Source organism: Aspergillus chevalieri, chromosome 5, assembly GCF_016861735.1.
Source record: "Aspergillus chevalieri M1 DNA, chromosome 5, nearly complete sequence".
NCBI classification, from domain to species: Eukaryota; Fungi; Ascomycota; class Eurotiomycetes; order Eurotiales; family Aspergillaceae; genus Aspergillus; species Aspergillus chevalieri.
In genome coordinates this window covers 3,317,836-3,338,114 of record NC_057366.1, presented here as the reverse complement: position 1 = coordinate 3,338,114, position 20,279 = coordinate 3,317,836, and the positions used below count along the sequence as shown (strand labels likewise).

General features: G+C 50.6%; 7 protein-coding genes across 7 annotated transcripts; 2 read left to right on the top strand and 5 right to left on the bottom strand.

Annotated features, from left to right (window-relative positions):
* Positions 1–324: 324 nt before the first annotated feature.
* ACHE_51164S (putative UV radiation resistance protein (UVRAG)) lies at positions 325–2,241 on the bottom strand (the record flags this gene model as incomplete). The annotated part of the gene is made up of 2 exons (XM_043280960.1): positions 325–2,097; positions 2,158–2,241. 2 exons carry the CDS (start codon positions 2,239–2,241, stop codon positions 325–327), a joined length of 1,857 nt encoding a protein of 618 aa, XP_043138488.1.
* Positions 2,242–2,566: 325 nt separating this feature from the next.
* ACHE_51163A (mitochondrial 54S ribosomal protein mL67) lies at positions 2,567–3,672 on the top strand (the record flags this gene model as incomplete). The annotated part of the gene is made up of 2 exons (XM_043280959.1): positions 2,567–2,851; positions 2,914–3,672. 2 exons carry the CDS (start codon positions 2,567–2,569, stop codon positions 3,670–3,672), a joined length of 1,044 nt encoding a protein of 347 aa, XP_043138487.1.
* Positions 3,673–4,340: 668 nt separating this feature from the next.
* Positions 4,341–6,084, bottom strand: ptcG (type 2C protein phosphatase PTC1; the record flags this gene model as incomplete). Its single annotated transcript, XM_043280958.1, has 2 exons — positions 4,341–4,790; positions 4,840–6,084. The coding sequence occupies 2 exons, from the start codon at positions 6,082–6,084 to the stop codon at positions 4,341–4,343; spliced, it is 1,695 nt and encodes a 564-aa protein (XP_043138486.1).
* A 1,246-nt stretch (positions 6,085–7,330) lies between these two features.
* CYP8 (PPIL2 family peptidylprolyl isomerase) lies at positions 7,331–9,264 on the bottom strand (the record flags this gene model as incomplete). Its single annotated transcript, XM_043280957.1, has 4 exons — positions 7,331–7,850; positions 7,900–9,089; positions 9,167–9,183; positions 9,255–9,264. 4 exons carry the CDS (start codon positions 9,262–9,264, stop codon positions 7,331–7,333), a joined length of 1,737 nt encoding a protein of 578 aa, XP_043138485.1.
* A 4,559-nt stretch (positions 9,265–13,823) lies between these two features.
* ACHE_51160S (DUF3632 domain-containing protein) lies at positions 13,824–14,711 on the bottom strand (the record flags this gene model as incomplete). The annotated part of the gene is made up of 2 exons (XM_043280956.1): positions 13,824–14,260; positions 14,315–14,711. 2 exons carry the CDS (start codon positions 14,709–14,711, stop codon positions 13,824–13,826), a joined length of 834 nt encoding a protein of 277 aa, XP_043138484.1.
* A 385-nt stretch (positions 14,712–15,096) lies between these two features.
* On the bottom strand, positions 15,097–17,555 carry ACHE_51159S (uncharacterized protein; the record flags this gene model as incomplete). The annotated part of the gene is made up of 7 exons (XM_043280955.1): positions 15,097–15,419; positions 15,478–15,927; positions 16,039–16,940; positions 17,000–17,174; positions 17,232–17,269; positions 17,317–17,371; positions 17,432–17,555. 7 exons carry the CDS (start codon positions 17,553–17,555, stop codon positions 15,097–15,099), a joined length of 2,067 nt encoding a protein of 688 aa, XP_043138483.1.
* Positions 17,556–18,259: 704 nt separating this feature from the next.
* On the top strand, positions 18,260–20,264 carry ACHE_51158A (uncharacterized protein; the record flags this gene model as incomplete). Its single annotated transcript, XM_043280954.1, has 2 exons — positions 18,260–19,073; positions 19,126–20,264. 2 exons carry the CDS (start codon positions 18,260–18,262, stop codon positions 20,262–20,264), a joined length of 1,953 nt encoding a protein of 650 aa, XP_043138482.1.
* Positions 20,265–20,279: the final 15 nt, after the last annotated feature.

Sequence of the window (20,279 nt, the reverse complement as noted above, 5' to 3'; positions counted from 1 at the left end):
GGGAAATAGGAAGAGATCGAGAATGTCAGAAAGAAGACCAGCTTCAAGACACGCAGTTCAAAGGTGGCTTCCAGACTCGGCGCTGACAAGCTATACAACCGAGACCCAACTACGAACCATAAGCATGATACGCACACGCACGAGCCTATGCTTTCCAATACAAAACTGGCTATTAAAAACACATACAATCACTGGTAACAACCCGAACCAGAATAAACGAATTAACGAAAAAGACAGGCGCTTCAGCCCGATCAAATACGACTCGATCAACTGCGACGGCAACACAGTGTCTCACAAAAAACATCCAGGATGGATGTCACCCCGTCAAGCCACCTGCGACATCCTCACATACCCAGCAATGGGAGATAACGGCTTCTTCCTCCCCTTAACGTCGCCGTTCAATTTCCCGGTACCGGGATCCAGAACCTTGGATGGATGCACGGGTTCACCGTAAACGCTGCTGTTGTTGCTTCCGCGTCGGGATACACTGGGGCTCAGACGTCCGGGGTACAGGCCCCGGATGCCACCTGCTTTTCTGGCGGGGATTTCCGAGGTTCCAGCCGTAAGCACGTATAAAAGGTATTTCAGGTTAGGTAATGTGTGGCGGATGTCAAAGGCGCGTAGACCTTGTTTGTTGAGGAGGATCTCGATGTTCTTGTTAAGTAGAAATACCCCGTACTCGAATCGGTACTGTACATTCACCGGATAGAGCGGATAGGTTCGTTGAGGGAGTGAAGCTGACACCGGGTCGTGGATGAGCGAGCTGGAGAGATACGGCTTGACGGGGTATGGCACCGGGACCGAGAGATAGAACGACAAAAGCTGAACGAGATGCGCAGTGAATCCCAGGGCAGCCGCAACAGCGTCGCGGTCAATATCCTCGAAATTCGAATTGGGGAGCGCAAGACCAGCAATAGTAAAGGTAAAAGGCTCATCTGGAATCGGCTCGATGGGGTATATGGACAGAAGATCTTCTGAAATGCGCCGAATCTGACCCTTGGCGTCCTCCGTGTTCTGGTCCAGTAGTTTTGCGCTCGAGGCTAGCTTCAGCTGCGCATCGGGTAGATGACTCCGGGCTTTGTCTTGCGTAGATCGACCGCGTTCCATCGCGTCCTTCCGGGCCTTGATACTGGCTATTAATCCCTCTTTGCGCTTCGTTGCTAGGCGGAGGTTCCTTCGTTCCGTGCCAACTGCATTCCTGGTGAGGGCGAGCTTATCCTGCGCCTGAGATGCTTCACTAGTCATAGCGATAGCTTGCTGGTTTTTCTGCAGAATCGAGTTGATCTGCGACTCCAACTTCTCCCTGATCGCCAGTGCATCTTGAATGCACTCGTCCAGATTCGCCAGTCGCATTAGCGCATCGTATGATGACGTAGGTAGCGCAGCACTATCAGAAGACGCATATTCAGCAGACGACGCCATCAAAGCAGGCGGAATATCGGTAAGATTCGCATAAACTCCATCCGAAAAGTGAAAAAGAACCGAATTCGACGGCAGCGGCTGGTGAAAGCTATCCAACGACTTGCCCAGGAACTGTAAGGACTGCAGATGCAGCTGCAACTCAACCAACAGCACATACTCCGCTACCGTAGTCGGTTTCGCCCACAACTTCAGAGTTAATTGATCCAGTCGCGAGACCAACGGCCCGCACATGTTCAAATCAAACGATCGAAAGCTCGGATTCGTTGCATTCTCAATCACCTCGCTGACATAAACGGGCTCTTCGACGCCCTCGCAATGCACCGAGAACCATGAATCAGCCATCCGACTCTTTGTGATATCTTCCAAATTAACCTGGCGCGTGTGCGGATTAGGGTCGTCCCAGGGCAATGTGTCCCTCCGGCGTGGTGGTCGCTCGCTATGACTAGTACTGCCACGGTTCTCCCCAGTTTCCTGGGACTTGAGATCAGTAAATGACCTCGACTGATGCAGCGACCGATTCGCATCATGGGCTAGGATTTGCTTCGATGGCGACTGCAGCGCGTTGGGGATGTCTTCGTCGTCAATCGTCTTTCCCTTCCCCCTGCTGGAGCTGGAGGGGGGCGTGACGACGAGATTGCGAACCGAGATGCCATGGAGATGTCGAAGGCGGCGGTTCTACGTATATCAACCATTAGTTCCAATTGAGCTGTAATTCATAGAACATATAGATAATACCGAAGGCAATAGCCATGGTTTCTCGCGGCGACTGCCAGTACCGTCCTTGCCCAGGCCGCCGGAGGGATGCTCCGTCAGCGACATGACAGGTTAACTGACGCACAAGAATTGCGACCAGCCAGTCATTCTACCTTCACCGAGTAATAGGTAGCACCTGTGCGAAGGTGTCGTGCTCGCAGTGGTGTCGTAGAGTTGTTGATAAGGTGAGTTGGGCTTTGCGGAGATGCCGCCCGCCGGGGATTCGCCGAGTCCGTTTTCCCGTAAAAGTTCGTCTCCGCTACCACCACCGCTGTCGACAACCACGACCTCATTACTCGCAATCCTCACACGCCTGACCTACATGAACGCTCAATTGATCTAGCCACACACCTGCAGAGAGAAGAATAAAAGGGAGACCCCACCGGCCATCATGGCCTCCTCATCCTCGTCCTCAATCACAAAACCCTTCCAGAAGATCCTGGACCCAACCAAGATCGGAACCTGGAATGTCGTCCGTCGCCCACCAGTCGAGAACCACTCGGTGATCCAGGGAAAGGCCCGCGAACAGAACTCGAATGCCTTCAAGACACATCAAGCGAAGGAGGGGGTGCGGTTACGGAAGGCCCTGAATGCCCTCACGCACGGGAAGAACATTTTCGTCTACCATAACATCCGCACGAATCAGGTGGTTTATTCGTTGACGAGATATCTGGAGGTGAGCACCCCTTTCATCCTACCGTCACTATGATAAGGATATGTGTTAATAAAGGGAACTAGAAAAACAACGTCCTCCGCCAACTCTTCTACCACGGCAAAAAAACCGTCCCAGCAACCCTCCGCAAAGATATGTGGGTGCCCTACTACTCCGTGCACTTCGCGGACACCAAAATCGGCCTGCGCGCCTACCACCTCCTCCGCGAATTCTCCATGCAGCGCCAACTCTCCCCGCCCCGCGACATGATCACCATCTCCGACCGCTACCTGGAACAGAAGCGCCCGCGCGACCCGGAACAAGCGAAGGAATTCGACGAGAAGTACCAGAACAAGATCGGCTGGCTGATGGAGAAGAAGGACCGCGCGAGAGTGGTTATGGATCAGAAGGCTACTAGCGTTGCGGATATTGCTGCTGTGCTTGCGATCCAGGAAGAGGAGGTGAGGAATGGGTTTGCGGATGGGAAGAGGGGGTATTTGACGCGGTCTGCACGGAGACGCCGTCGTGAGGCGCGGAAGAAGGAGGAGCAGTATGCTAATGAGGTTGCGGAACGGGTTGCGGGCTTTGAGGAGACGCTGAGCAACAATGTTGTTGACTACCGGGTTGAGGATACCAGCGAGAATGACCCCGCCTTGCAAGGTGAGGGTGTTAAGGTCCTCTGGACGGACGTCCACGATGCGCGGTTCGCGGAGTCTTGGCCTGAGCGTGTGCGTCATGGCGAGCTGGACTTGACTCGCGATCATGTTATGCCTGGTCAGAAGCCGATCTACGATGTTGAGGTTCTTGCGAACGACGCGTTCAAAGAGAAGGTGAAGCAAGCTTAAACATGTTGAACAAGTAAACGACATCTGTTGTCGGAATTGAAATGGTGATATGCATTCCCCTTTCCTCAGATTGTACTTTTAGATATTACAATTATCATTTTGTGTACGTATTTTGAATGAGAAAATGAATTACAGATCCTCGGTGTCAAGTATTTGATTTGCAAGCAGAACCGCTACTCCATAACCAACCGGTAAATGTCCCAACCTCAAATTTGTAAATTGAATTTACATCAAGATGTATCCAATAGCCGTACAAAGACAGTGGTCGACGAAGAAGAGAGAAATAAAAATAACATGGGCATCAAAATTGACTGCCTCTAGCAAGAGCGAGGCGATATGAAAGCGGGAATAGAAGAAATAACAACCGGGGAAAAGGAAGGGAAAGAGAAGATAGAATCACACATGGTTGAATGGTAAATGGGAAAAAAAGATAAGAAAAAAATGAAAACATGCAAAACCATGAATAGTTTCTCTTCCAAGAACATAGTGAGTGATCTGGCCAGTCCTGGCCATGAGTGAGTGCCTCATGATCGATCTCAACAGAGGTAACGATAAAAAAGCAAATAAAAAGACAAAGCCATTTCAGAACTCCATTACCTGATCCGACTCAAGGTCTCTCTATCCCTGAATGTAATGCCAGTCCCGAATGAAAGAAATTGTATGAATGCTCAGGTATCCTTGCCGTCCTTGTTTTCAGTCTCGGGCTTCTTCTCACCAGTCTCCGGCGGGACATCGGTATGCTCGTTGACTGACAACTCTGGACCAGGCTCGTCGGTTGACATCCTCCGGATGATCTCTTCGTTGACCTTTTGCGCATTTTCAGAGTCATCGGTGATTCCTGCATTGGCCATGCTCTGTCGGGTTCCTTCGACGATCTTGTCGGCTTCGCTGACGCTCTGGTTGGCGGTTGCCGGATCCCCATCTACACCGATCGGCTCAACGGCTTGGTTGATTACGTCCTTGACGCGGCTCGAGTCAAAGCGAATAACCATACACGAGAGGTTGTCTGTGCTAAATCGCGCAAGCGCATGGTCGACCAGAATCTTGGAGGCCTCTTGGGCGTCGGTAACGTTACGGATGAGTTCCACGGCTTCCTGGTCACTGCAGACATCCCAAAGCTACATTCGTTAGTAGGACTCAAATGGAATAAACACGGGGAGGACATACTCCATCGCAGGCCAAAATAACAAACTCATCAGCGTCCGGCTGAATGACTGTCTCCGTGGTATAGGGATGCCCTGTGACAAGATCCTTGAGGTACGCGTCACCCAACGCTCTGGTCACAGCAAGAACACCGTTAACACGGTTGTTGAGAACTAATCCGCCTGCGCTTGCTATCCGTTTCCCTTCGTTCTCATCACTGCCCTTATGGTCGTATGAAAGACGGAGTGCCTTGCCATTGCGACAAAGAATGGCACGCGCATCACCAACGTTGGCGGTATACAGCACACGTTGACGGCTAGCTTTCTCTTGAAGCTTGGGAAGCACGGTTGCAGGATCGGACTGAGCATTTTCGCCTTCGCTCTTTGTCGTCTCCGCGGCGGCTACGGGCGCAAGTGCAGCGGTACCAGTGGCCGAATGTGAGTTGGGAACCCGGTCCTCCCATCTGAGCAGAGCAATAACTGCGGTACATCCACTGTTCTTCAAGGGTAGCTTCTCCAGCTGCTGATCAACACTGGTAAAGGTCTGGTCGAGGAGTTCGGGAACGGGCGCATTGGGGTTTTTCCGCATAACATCCTGGAGAACGTGATGCAGCTTTTTCCCACACCATTCGGCTGCGAAAGTGCCTGCGTGGCCATCGAAAATGGCAAAGTAACCGTTATCTGTTTCGACGGTGGAGTTGAAAGTGGGCGCCGTGGGGGACACATCTTGGTCGGTACCGTTGACATCGTTGCGCGTAGACGGGGCGGGGGTTCCCAGGAAATTGTACAGGTAGGCGTGGGTATCTTCCATTGTACGACGACATTTTCGATTCCGATCTTCCGTGACGCCGACTCTGAATGATGAACGCGCCGTGGGTATCGATTCACCCGCGGAGTTATTGCCTGACCCTTGGGGAACACTTAATGCAGCATCCATATTCCCGAGTTTCTGCAGTGGATTGGGCGAAGTTGGCGACCCGTTGCTGTTTTCCTCGCGCTGAGTGCTGAGGGTCAACGACTGTTTTGCGTTACTGAAAAAGGTAGCCGCCTTAGTAACAGTGCTACTCCTGCGTTTCTTCTCACCACCTGGGTTGCTCTGGTCTTCGCTGGTTCTGCGGCTAAAGAACCCAGTGGGAGGGGAGAACTTTTTGGTAGACACGGTGCTGTCTTCGGCGGGAACGGCTAGAGAGGAGGAAGGAGTGTCGATGCTGTTGGAATGTGGAATGGAATCGGTCTTGTCCTTGGGTGGGCTCGAGGAGCCACTGAACATTCTGTTCAGCAACCCACCCTGGTAAGAACTTCTGCGCTTATTCCCTGCCAGCTTGAAGGTTGGAAGGGATTCGGGGGCCGGGGTGGTGAAAAGGTAGGGCGAAAGCGCGGGATACAGTTAACGAAGTGGGCAAAGAGCGCGCTGACGTAGGAGAGGGAGAAGTGGAGGAGCGCCGAGATAATCCTGGGTATTAAATTGCTGCGGAAGCGACGGCAATCGAGCTGGAGAGTATAACAGAAAATTCAGTCAGTTAATTTGGATCTACAGATTCTTACTGTGTCTGAGACTGGTGAATTCGTAGAAGTCCGACGGCAGGTTGTAACGCAACGCAATGGAAACAGGTAATGGAGTCTGGGTGAGATCAAGCGACCATACACCCGGCCTCTTACATCACAACGATAGAACAGGATAGATAGAAGATATGTAGAATAGAACAGGCAATTGTGATTCCAATGGGCAGATAAATTAATCATGAAACAGCAACAGGGAACAAGCATTGGACTCTCCAGTTACTTCGGATGAACCCCCACTGGGGACGCGGGCAGAACAGAGCACGTTGAATTCAGACAGAGCAGAGAGAGAGATTAATATACTCACTAAGGATATAATACACAGAGAGCGACGATGAGGATGATGGATTGATGATAGACAAAGGGTGTAGAGATAGTAGTAGTGGTAGTGGTAGTGGTAGTGGTAGTGGTAGGAGTAGGAAGTGGGTGTAGTGGTGATGGTCCCTGGAAGGCGGAGAGAAGAAATCGGGGGGGAGAAGGTCGAGTAGACGCTGAACCGGTGGAGTCACGTTGATAATTGGAAATGTTCTAGAGCTGCTAATCGAAAAACTCCGGAAAAGCCAGAAATGACCTGGAAAACTAGGGAATTTCGTGCATTTTTAACAATGGTTGAACGACTGTCATGGACTCCGTACGGGGAGCATAGTGGTTAAAGGGGCGTAGTGGTAACTATACCCAATCACTCCGGCTACGACGGAGTACTACAAATCATGCAAACGGCCAACTTCTTGTAAAAGGGATGGGAAATCGTCACCATTCTATATTTGGCCTATTCCTTGTAGAGTTTGACACGCGAGACTATGGAGAGTAGTACTGCATAGTGTGCGACTCCGGATATTACTTCTGCTGATTCGCACGAATGGAAGCCGGAGTACGGGTATCCCAAGCGATTATCAAAGTAGATACTTTGTAGATCTATATCACAACATATCAAGGAGTCAAATACTACTGATGATTCACCACGAGCTGAAATCCCCAAATCCCCCTGTCCCTTTAACCTTTTTCCTCACAGGTTCCGGCTCCGGCTCCTCGTCCACAAACTCGACTATCTCATCTTCCTCTTGGCCCTGGCCCGTCCGCTCAGCAAGAGTAGCTTTCAGATATTTTCCGACTCCTCCCCCAGAGCTGTCATCCGTGGTTGTTTCTCCAGCACCACGGACTCTCTTCCCTGTCCAGGTCACGCGATCATCTTCCTCTCGTCGCGCATCCTGTTCTTCCTCTTCTGCTGTTCGTGGAGTTTGGCCCTTGTCAATCGCTTCTTGTGTTTGTTTCTCCTTGAGGAATTCCTCGAATGGATCGACGAAGATTGTCACGTCTTTGATCCGGACGTCGGGGGTCGGTCGGTTTGTCGTTGGGTTGACAGGGTGCATTTCTAGACTATTAAGCGTAGTGGATGAAGGGGTTGGATCGTCGATGATGTGAGCAAAGATGGTGTGCTTATTATTGAGGTGAGGCAGGGCGCGATAAGCAATAAAGCTGGAAAGGTTAGCGCGCAAACGATAGGAGGATAAGACTAGAAACTCACAATTGACTGCTGTTTGTGTTCTTCCCCTTATTTGCCATACTGACAGTTCCCCGAGAGTCATGCTTCAAAGGTCCTTCGAACTCGTCGTTGAAATACTTGCCCCATATACTCTCTCCTCCCCTGCCAGTTCCAGTCGGATCACCACCCTGAGCCATGAAGCCTTTGATGTTCCGATGGAACGTAACATCCTTGTAGTATCCCTTTTTGGCCAACTTGAGGAAATTCCACACGGCCTTAGGCGCATACTCGGTATGCAGCTCCAAGTTCAAATCCCCAGAAGTAGTCGAGATACGAGCATAACCCTTGTGCTTGACGCGACCTCGCTTCAACATATACTCTTCATCTGAGAGAAGTGCCAGCTCACCAGACGTATGAGGCGTCATCCCCGTGCTGGTAAGCGAAGCAGCCGCCAAACCCGTCGTGTATCGCGCGGCATTATACGGCGTCACTTTTCCTGGCTGTTGCGCTTTCTGTGAGGCCGCTTTCGCACCCACTGCGCTTCCAGTCTTCGATAACGCCTTGGAACCAGCAGAACCAGCCTGCTGGGCTCTCTCCGCGCGAGCTTTGGCCACAGCTTCCTTCGCCTTGACAATTTTCGCAGCACTACCCAGTGCATTCGTATTCACGTTCTCCGCAGAGTCGTGCTCTGTCACCGGAGTCTCCCCCGTCTTCATGTAATGAAACGAGTTCAAATTCCGGCCCTCAATATTCTGCGGATCCTGCAACGTAATAATATCCTTCCTCCCAAACTCCTCATCCGTAACCAAATCTCTCCACAACTTCCCCTTAATATTCAACCTCTCAACCGTATCCCACGCAAATACATTCCCCGTATTCCGAAGTGCAACAATATGCGTATTATCCGTGAGGACCTTATACGTGACCGGATCGACATACTCCCCGGACTCATTCTTCGCGATATTCAGCTTGATCAGGTCCGAACTTTTCAGCGGCGTTCCGTCGACCGGGTTAGTTCCACGCTCTTTGATCCAGGGGAGGATGTTGGTGAGGTCGAAGATTGTTCCGGAGGGAGTGCAGACGGGGTGTTGGTATGGTTGGAGGGAGAGGGAGCAGAAGTTAAAGGGGAGGCGTCTGAAGGCAGCTTGACCGTCGCCTTTGCGCGCTTTTCCGACGCCGGCGCCGGCGCTAGCTGAATATGCGTCTTCGGAGGCCCATTCTGAGTGGGTGATCTATTCAATTCGAGAACCGTTAGCGATGTTTCTTATCGAAGCGCTGGCTGTTTCGGTCTGGTCAAGGCGTGACATACGTAGAGTTTATCCGTTCCTATAGAAAAAGAAACAGTTAGCAACGAGAACTGTGGTATGCGCAAGCAATTGTCACAGTTGAATACTCACCTTTTCCCATTTTGACAAAGCGCAGAGTGTTGTTTTCCCCTCTGGTGCTCTTGCGATCTTCGGGCTCGTTTCGCCGCGGCCATGATGTATTATTGGCTCGCGCTAACCTGATCTGGTTAGTTCAATCCTAGGTCTACAATGAGGGTTATGCTACGGTCGTCTTTCCATATACAAGTGTGCAGGTATAATCAGCCATGAGCTTTACATACATCTAACTCGTTTTCTAAAATCCAATTGTATCTCCGCTGACGGCTTCTCGTGAGCTCCTTGCCCGCATGATGGATCAAGTATATAGCTGATTGCTGGCTGATTTGGCGCTGCAGTTTCAATCGCGCTCGTGAATAGTTTAGCTCGCTTGCATTACTTGCCATGAAAAAGCAAGCAGAAAGCCCAGATGACTTTAATGAATACAGGCCTCACTCGTAGACAGAGCATGCCGGGTTGTAATTCCGTGAACCCAAGCTATTGCAAGAAAGTGACTTTAGCGATACTGGGGTTGCTGAAACGGACACATATCCCTTGCTTTCGGGTTGAGTGACAAAAGACAAAACTATCAGTCGTATGGCCATATCAACCTTGAAAATTACAGCACCTCCATCTTCGGTGCCTATTGCTATGCTTCCACCGTCGAGATAGCATGCCCACTGCATATTATGTTAGAAGAGGATTGCGCGCGTTTATCGATAATGAAGTAGCGCGGTAAACTTTCTTTCTCGTATTGTTCCTTGGAGAGAGACGTAAAGGAGGTTGCGTAAGATTTGACGGACTTCTCAATCTCAATGTTGGGAAATGGGTTGTCTCGCAAATGGTGGATGATATGTATAATCAGAGCAAGATGCGTGTCAGTATACATAATTTTGTACACTGTCCCAGTTCGTGTGTCATGGATTCTGAGAGTGTAGTCAGTTACATGCATAAAAGAACTTTCGAACTACTTCGATCAGTTTCATCCGCAATTACCCACCAAGGGTACATCTCTGGGTACAGAGAAATGCTCCCCCCACGCCCCAGATGCTTTTAGAAGAATTACACCTCGGTTGCCTTCGCAGCAGGAGCAGCGTTTCTTGTTCCGATATCAAGAGCGCGCTCCCAGCGAACCATGGAAAAGTCATCTTCTGCCGTGCAGATGAAGTTGGCATTTTTAGCAAGGACTATGACGATCAGCATTTCGTTCTGGAACCTAGTGACGGCAATTTACTTGGAAGCTTCCGACTCTGTTCTCCCTCAGAGGGGAGGGTGATTACGGCCCAAGTCAAACCTAACACGGTTTGAAACTTTCCTGCGAATGCTGAGAAATATGACGATCAATACTTCTCATTTCTCTTTGAAGACACAGAAATTGATCGCGTGGAGTACGATATTGCAGACGCTCGGCCTATTGGCACTACGCCAATACCTTACCCTGTGGTACAGTCCTTCCTGACCGACAGATGGGTACAGTTACAGATCGACAACACACAGTGCCCAGCACACCCAATTAACTCAGGGGTGCCACAGGGCTCGCCAGTGTCACCAATTCTCCTCATTATCTACCTCAGCGGTGTATTTGATGCAATTGAGAGGGGAGTGAATGGTATCCGGTGTCTCTCATTTGCAGATGACATAGGTCTGCTTGCCTCAGGACACTCTGTCAAAGAAGTCTGTGACAAACTGCAAAAAGCAGCCAAGGTGGCCATTGAATGGGGGCATGATAATGTGGTCCAGTTTGATGCAGGAAAAACAGAAGCAATCCTGCTCACTCGCAAACGGGGCCAGGAACTGAAAGATCAGATTCGACGAGCACAAGTGGAGGTAGATGGCCACTGTGTGCCCTTCAATTTAGAGGCAACGCGATGGCTTGGTGTCTGGCTTGATTCTGGGCTGAATCTCAAAGCCCACTATCAGACCTGTATGCGCAAGGCACGGGCTGCAGAAAACAGAGTACAACGCCTATGCCAGAGTCATGGACTTGCCCCAGGGCTAGCTCGTCAGGTTCAAGTAGCAGCAGTGCAATCAGTAGCCCTGTATGGAGCAGAGCTCTGGTGGCAGGGTCAGAAGGATCGGCTAGTGGGTATACAGCTCATGATCAATCGACAGGCCCGTGCAATCACCGGCATGTTGAAATCCACTCCTGTAGGGCCACTAGTTCGCGAAGCGGGCCTGGCACCAGCAGAGGCCCTAGTGGAGGCCCGACAATTGAAATACACTACCCGGCTGCTCAGCTTACCGGAGAACCACCCAGCTAAGGAGATCCTCCCAGTGAGCTTCCGGGAAGGGGATCAGCACGCCCAACCTGGGGAACAGACCCCAGGGAACCGACAATGGGCTGAGAGAAACAACCGAGGCCCATGGTCCCTGGGACAACACCTTGCTCGACAACTAGCCAATATTCTACCAGTGGACCCATCTGGGGGCTTTGAGAGCACAACACAGACAACCAGTAACCAGTTCCCAGGCCAAATAGAGATGCTACCAGGTCCAGAGGCCCTAGCAGCAGCGCAATCTCTCCCTCCAGAGCTAGCAATCTGGTCAGATGGATCAAGATTAGAGAATGGCAAAAGCGGGGCAGGGATTGCCTGGCAAGAGCCGGGAGGAACATGGAAGACCCGGGGGTTCCCATTAGGCAAGGGATGTGAGGTCTTTGATGCAGAGCTTCTGGGGGTTGTGCGAGCACTCCAGTTAGCAGAGAAAGTGGGAGATCAAAGACCAGTCACTATCCTGTTGGACTCCCAAGCAGCCATTGCAAGGATGCGACACACCCAGCCAGGGCCAGGCCAAGCATTAGTGATCCAAGCACATGCTATAGCCAAGAGACTACATGCCCGAGGTTGCCAAACCACTATCCAATGGGTGCCGGGACATGCAGGGATAGAAGGGAATGAGAGAGCTGACCAGGCAGCAAAACAGGCAGCCGGTAAGCCACCAGGAAGAGGCCCAAGAGAGATATCCCTGGCCTTCACCTGTAGAGCCCGAACAGAAGCCATTATAGCACAAAGGCAGAGATGGCTCAACAAGGAAGTTGGACAGCGATCCCAACAAGGTAAACGAACGTACAGGCCACAGAGGAACTGGCGGCTCGACCTGGCAGCTGCAATAGCTCCCAAGCACCTAGCAAGCCGTTATTTTCAACTGAAGTCAGGACATGCAGCTATAGGAACATACCTACATCGGATCCAGGTCCGGGAGGATGCAACCTGTGAGGGATGCGGTATATCAAGGGAGACAATACACCATCTTCTCTTTGAATGTCGGGAATGGCGACACCAACGAAACAGGCTCTACAAGGACCTAGAGAATGACGGAGTCATGAGACCCACCACTGCAGAAGAATATCCACAAGGACGACTCCTAGGAGAGCCCAAAGCTACGAGGGCATTGCTACAATTCCTAGCCAGCACCAGCATAGCCCTACCCCGGGCGCACCTACAGCAGACGGCGGAAAGGGCCCGAAGAGATGACGAATGGGGACTGGAAGCACTGGAGGAAGCAGTTAGAACAGGAGAGGGGTAGCAGGGAGGGTAGCCCAAGGCTGAGAGTCAGCCTAGGCCACACCCATCTTGCTCCAAAACACAAGGAGAGCATTGTGCTCAAAAGCCCTGCGCATACAGGCGGTCTGGGGCGAGGAAAAGGATCGGAAAGATGATAGAAGGGGGCTAACGCCTCAGGAACCTATAGGGACAAGAGACTGTAGAATAGCCACTGACCTCGAGTCCACGAATCATGGTCTATCATAGCTCTAGGGCTCGGTATGGACAATAAACTTGATTAAATAATAATAATAATAATAATACCTTACCCTGTTGATGTGACCAATCATTCCCATGCTACTTCGAGACTGACTGCAAACATGAGTCGAACGGTTTCCGAGACGGCCTCATTTGAATTTCATGCAGGGTTCACTATTTCGATGGGGGCAAGTTTCAAGGCTGGTATACCATGGGTCTCAGAGGGTGAGATTGGACAGATATTAGTGCATCAACGGACTTCACTTGGGGAAAGACCAGCACTACCGAAACGCAGGTGGGATCCTCAGTGGAAGTTGAAGTTCCTCCTCGATTGTCCCAAAGGGTGATTGACCTTTTTAAACAGAGCACAGTAACCTAACTACTACCATCTATTCAAATTCGAAGAGTACTGCAGTCGAGGTTATTACCAAGGCATGGTACAGAGGCACTCGTGTTTGGGGATATAGTTATACCGTGCAGGAGCGAAGCCCCTCTAATGAACGACGGAGGGTAAGCACAGTCTATATTTATTTGGTGATCACAACTAACTTCAAGGGTAGATTACTGTATGCCTACTGGCGGTCCGTCATGCGCTAAACTCGGCCCAGCCCATGAACGAGCTTTGGGCTGATGCTAGGGCCCGCAGACGGGGCTGCGGGCTGAGTCTATAGCTCGTGAGCTCACTTATATTTTGAATGGCAGATGATGAATGGTTTAAGAATGCGAATACGATCAAATATTCTAAATTTTTGTATGCTATGAGACTGTTCTATGATCATTTCCAGGTAACTGTTTTAGGTGCCGATTTATGCATGCCACATAGATCAACCGCGTGTTCGGTTAATGCAATAAATATCACCGGACTTCACAATAGAACTTTTATTTTGAGCCATCCATACAATCTACACTCCATCGCCTCTTTGATCAACTTCTGCGTCCCACCTTCCTCATAGACGCCGCTCGCAGCGATCAACTCCCGTTTCCAAAACCCCCATTTGTTCAGATCAAATTTTCTATCAGGGGTATTCTCATTGGTATGATCTCTCCCCATCCTGCAATTATACCACAGCTTCTCAGCCGCATGTATATACCATATGCATACTGTCCGCACAGCCGTTTCATAAACATCCTCAGGCTCAAAGGCTCCATTCAATTCAAAGTAAGCAAGGAGAGAGAAGTCCAATGGGTCGAAACTGTCAGACTTATCATCAAGGGGCTTGGATGTAGCAGTAGCCCTTGCAAAAAAGGTGTTTCTATTCTCCCACTTTTCCATTTCTTCGGGCGTATGTTGGGTAAAATGCGCTAGTGATGCATGCATCAGCAACTAAGCATCAATAAGGGAAAAATTATACTTACAAAAATCTTGCAAGCCAGAAGAATAGTAACCGACACATGGAAGTTCCGTCCACAACTTCTCATGATCATGCATCAGCTGCTCTCCTGTCCTTGGATCCATGACTGCAACCTTCTGAAGCTTCTTCAGGAAGTCAAGGAGATTAAGCTGATTTTCAGGCTTGGTATTTGTTGCGATATCGAGAGCAAGGTGGCTAATGTTCCAGGCGAAATCTCCACCGATTGTATTTTCGGGCCATTTACCAGATAAGGCTTCTGCTTTTGTAAGTTCTACAACTTGCTGAACTGCTTCTTCGGGTGAGTCATTAGGGTTCTTGACGAGGTTTTGGAGGAGTTGGAATTCGGGAGTCAGTATCAAATCCGGGTCATATTCGGCGTATTCATCATATCTGTCGGCCATAATGATGATGTGGTTTGGGTCTAGAGTGATGGCAAAAGATGGTGATTAATAGAAATCAAACACTATAGAGATTATCACTCCAAGCTTGAATGTCAAACAATTTAATATGTTCATGTGGCTTGTATATATGTACCGTTGGCGCCGATCGGCCCGCTGAGACCGCTTGGCCTTGGGGCAGTGTTTCAGGGTTAACTGCACAGCCCAGTCTTAACAGCCTCATGATCCTCCATCTCCAAGGCGAGAGAGGTCCAGGGACTCCTCAAGGATCAGAAGAAGCCGGGATATAGTTATCCAAAGCCATATGGAAATGACAAACTGTATTACAAAGGTCGCGGTTATATATAGATTATGATTCATGTTCGTGGATCGTTTCGCTGCCCCCAACTCATCCTCTCTCATCTGAACTGACACTCGCGTTTGAAATCTCAGATCGATGACGTGGGCGCTGCATGTTCTCATTGTCCAAAGATTCCTGGAAATACGACGACCGGCCGGTGACCACATTATCGATCGAGAAGGACGGTGCTGTCGAGAGTGATGATGGGCGCCGGTAGTGCGATGGCGGATAGGAATGTCCCGAGTCAGACTCACCACGAGTGTGTAGGGAGACTGGAGAGTGGGAGTCTCGCACTGGACCCAGCTGTTGGGACATACTGGGCGTGGAACGGGAAACGTTAAACTGCGTAGGAAGTTCGACGGGCGAGGAATCTGAATGTCGGAGTTAGCATTAAGCGAGATCTCTTATGTAGTTAGACGAGGTAAATACCATGCAACTCATATACCTCGTCTCCTCCGGATTCAACTGTACCAGGAGTTACCGAAGTGAGGGCTGAATCCTGCGTCGTTTCTACGCCTGTGGATTCAGATACTGGACCAGGGCCGGGGGAGGTCGGTCCGCCTGAATACATCGATTGAGGCTTTTCCTTGGTATCGCTCTCCGTTGTAGCCGCGACTGCTACAGCACGGCGTTGATTGCGACGTCGGCGACACAACCAGAGCCCTACTGCAAGGAGCGCAATGCCGAAGAGACCGCAGAGCACACCGATCACTGCGGCAGCCCAGGTGGCAAGTCCGCCACTTTTGGAGTTTCTTCCGGCGGTACTGGAGCCATTTTTATAGGGCCAGAAGGTTTCGATTGTCTTGCTGTACTTCTTGTCAAACATTCCGGCTAGAGAGGTGTTGGTCCATGATGATGGGGCAGTGGTGGTTGCACCTCCTGAAGAGCTACATGAGGAGTGAGCCATGAATTTCTCCTGGGGTATTTGTCAATTGTTTATTTACCTTCCTCCAATTTCTGCTGTTACAATATCAGGCACTTGATACTCACCCCACTGAGTGGGATCATAGTCCTCAAACCGTAGGCTGTTGAGGTTAAAATTGACGATGACACCATCCTCTAGACAGTGCGTTGAATCGATACGCATTCCCCCAAGCGCCAGCATCTGGTCTGGATATACTTTGATGCATCGATGCCCAACTCGTCCGTGTGTGTTTGTGCCGCTGTACGCCTTGATCCATTTAAAGGAAGGCAGAGACAGGATATATACATCATCTGACGCATTCTCGTCATAGACGAGACCACTGTACCCACCGTAGATATAGATATTATGCGAGGAGCCGTCGGCCGCGCTAGCAAGCACAGAGCAGAACTGCGTCAACTGTGGCGGCGTATCACCCGTCGTGTTTTGGAGATACCATGTTTGACTCTTCACATCGTAAACGGAGACCGTGTCCATAAATGTCGGGCTGACTCTTTTGCTCTCTGCCGTCTGCGATTTGTCCAGCCCGTTTCGCCACATTTCAATTGGATTAACCACTCCCCCAATGGCCACCAGAACTCCAGAATCAGACACAGGCACCCAAACCAGCTCTGCATTAGCACGGCCAGGGACATAGCTTGGTAGTGTATGATTGTACCACTTCTCATCCCTCATCACGGACATATCCACGGTAATGAGCGTATCAGCCGTTATGTTGGGCTCCGGGTAACCGTAGCTAAAATATCCCCAGTCCGGGGCGCGCATTCCGCTAAAGTAGAAACCCAGGTTCTCGCTGGGTGCCGACACTCCAGCGCCATTGGTGATATATCTTGTGACGTTGGTAGAAAGGTACCCTTCGTGCCAGCCAGGCGTCCAGCTACTACGATATGGGCCATACTGGTAGGCTTCGTAACCAAGAACCTCGTTATCGGGTGGCTGTTCACTGGACGGTTTGGCATGGGCCCTGCCTCTGGAATGGTTTATTTTAGTCAGTAGTCAGTATTTGCTATATGAGTGAGAACCACAAACCCATAGAGGTAAAACTCATCGTCGTTGGCAAACATCACGCCGTCAACGTAATTTGGAGCTATGTTATTAGCAGCACCACCGGCAACGCTCGTATTTTTGAGGACGTTCATGAAATCCGAGCTGGTGTTGAAAGGTGTAGAAAGATTAAGGTAATAAATGGTGCCCTCTAGATTTCCTGCTCTGAGTTAGCTGGGTATATCTCATCAGTTTTTGTATTCGATCCACTCTTTACCATCATTAATAGGATTAACGCAGCCGTCTGAAAATCCTCTGCAACTGTTAGTGCCAATCAACATCCATAAGGGAGTGACTAATACTGCTGAAGCCATAACTGTCCTCCATCTAGATAGATCGTATCGCGAAGAACGTTGGCTACTATTATCAGTACTCAAAAACTCTGACCACAGCGGCCGCAAAAAGATAAATACTTACCACGCAGTCCTTGCCAGTTGCACATGGAGATGTTGATCTGCGTCTGCCATGAACCGCATGCGCCCACAGTGCAGTCTACCACGACTGCCAGTAGCGTGAAAACCGTCGCTAAGAAAAACAACATTTTCTTCCTTTTTTGGAATTTTTCAAATGATGGCAGCTGCAGTTGCACTCGTCGCTGTCTGAGTTGTCAACTGGGAAAGGGCGAGCTAGGATCCCAGCTGCTGACATGGGGCTACAGTGACCGCTAGATGCAGGCTTTTGGATAGACCCGGAAGGCGAGGGACTAAATCTCCGTTTCAACCCACGATGCGGCTTTGCTTCCATGTCTTTGATATTCTATCACTTCGTGTCTGCCCGAACACGACGATCCCCCACCGTGGAAGCCCCGAGCCAACCACAGATGGCGATGCACGGCCTCGAATGCATCTCAAATCCGAGCTGCTCTGATCATTTCTATGAACAGTCTTGAAGTCGGAATAATGCGATCTGGATGCTGTGGACAACCAAAAGCGGGGAAACACTAGTCAAGTACGAGACTGCCAGTGATAGACATCGCGAGAACTCGATGGCCTTGCATGCGGCTGAATTGGCATTGACATCCATAAACATCTATTCCTGCCAACTGAAATGCATGCGAATACGAGTTCCACTCTTGTCCTGAACTGCATGGTGGCAGTGCCCAATTTGAGCCTCACGATGCTGTCCGTCCATATTGCGTCTGTTTGTTGACTCAGTCGAGGGCTTTTTTTTTTTTTTTGGTATTTTCCTTTGTTATCTTTTGGGTCTTCACCAGCCTGCGAGCATCCTTCTTCAAAAGAGATAACCATGAGGGCTTCGGTTTCAGTTGCATGGCTGTCGCTGTTAGCGACCAGTGCCTTTGCTCGGTCTACAAGAACCTACGACAGTGAGATGCTCACGCCTGTCCCGACGCCGCCGGCTGTTATCAGAGGCATGCCAGCAGGAGAATTGGAACGGGTGACTGTCACGATTACAGTAGGAGTTAGTGTTTGGCTAGGTGATTCCGAGACTTGCACTGGCGCGCCGGCGGGTACTGTCACGGATACTGTCACTAATTCAATCACCGACACCGTTACTCGAACTGTTTTTGAGACAGGAAAGGTCACCGTAACAGATACCGTCAGTGTCCCTGCAGCGACTGTCACAGATGTCTCGACGAAAACTGTCACTATTGACCAGTCATCGGTTCCAACCTCGACAGTGAGGACTACTGTTGGTGGTTCAACGGTCACGTCTACTGTCGGCGGTCCAACAGTGACGACGACTGTCGGCGGTTCAACAGTCACGTCTACTGTCGGTGGCTCGACGGTCACGGACGCCTCCACAGTAACAATTACCATGGGCGAGTCAACCGTCACTGCGCCAGTAATGACCTTTCCAGGAACCACCATGGTGACGAGCGAAACTATTCCGGGGTCGGTCACCACTATTCCAGGGCCAGTCACAACCGTTCCAGCGTCGACTCTCACGACATTCATCAGTCAGCCTGCCAGCACTGTCACTTTGTCTGGGGGCATTAGCACCCTACCAGGTTCAACTGCTACCGTGACTGTCACGCGTCCTGGTGGTACAGTGACTGTTGTGGGATCAACTGCAATAGTCGACACCGTCACAGCCCCAGGTACATCTTCCCCGCCCATGTAGATTGGCGTTGCAAGAATTGACATGATCAGGCTCAGAGACCACTGAAATGGCTCCCACGACCGTGACTGAGACCACCTCCGGTCAGGAAATGACGCTGACACAAAGCTCCGTCGGCACTACCACCGTCTCCATCTCAGTCTGTTCCAGTCTCGTCAGCAATCCAACCTATACGCCTGCTACGCAGCTACCAATAGACTATACTTGGGGTTGCCCACCTGGATATCTCTGCCGGCCTCCTCATACGGGTGACCGTGCCGGCTGCAATGCTGAAGCCGGTGTTCCTGCTGATGGCTACGTCTGCGCCCCCTCGGATTGCATCCCTGCTCCACCCTTGATTTACAACCAATCCGTGGCTATTGATGAAAATGGTCACCACTTCAATATCTCTAAGGACTATTACAACCTTGATCCGGGTGACTTTGGTCTGAACTACTCCATCTTCCGGGTTTCAGGCTCCGCAGCGTCTAAGAGGAAACGCGATACCAAATCGTTCTGGGACCTCCTCGTCAGCCGAAATGCCAAGAGAGACATCTCGGATATTCCTGGTCAATGTTATAATGATTGTAATGAGGCTGCACTGATGCCACAATCACTCGGGAAGACGCCGGAGCTGTGCGAAAGCGACTCTTTCACGGCCGAGTTGGGACTCTGTAAGACGTGCATCAGCAATAATGCTGACTCGGACTCGGATGATCAATATTCACAAAGAATGTTGCCGACGTTTGCACAGTACCTGAATTATTGCTCTGGTCTGGCGACGACTTCCACAAGTACCACAGCAGGGACGACTGCTACCAGCACCACGGCCTCAACAGAAGCCACTACAACGAGCACCCAGACGACTGAGAGCACAGCTGCCATAAGCACTTGGACTGGGGAAACAACCAGCACAACCCCGACAACTCCAGTAGCTGGACTGAGCACAACCACGGTGGAGGTGTCTAGGACTGAAAGCATCCGGACCCCCGACGAAAGCGCATCCAGCAGGGGACCAGTTGCCACCGGCGACGTTGATAGCTCATCGACCACAGTATCCAGTAGTCCCAGTGGCACGGCAACCCCGTCTGCCTCTTCTACTTCATCCAATGCGGCAGTATCAACTATGGGCGTCCCTCATAAAGGCTTACTAAGTCTGCTGCTGGCTCTTTTCGCAACTCCATTCTTCTAAAATGCTTAAATGTTA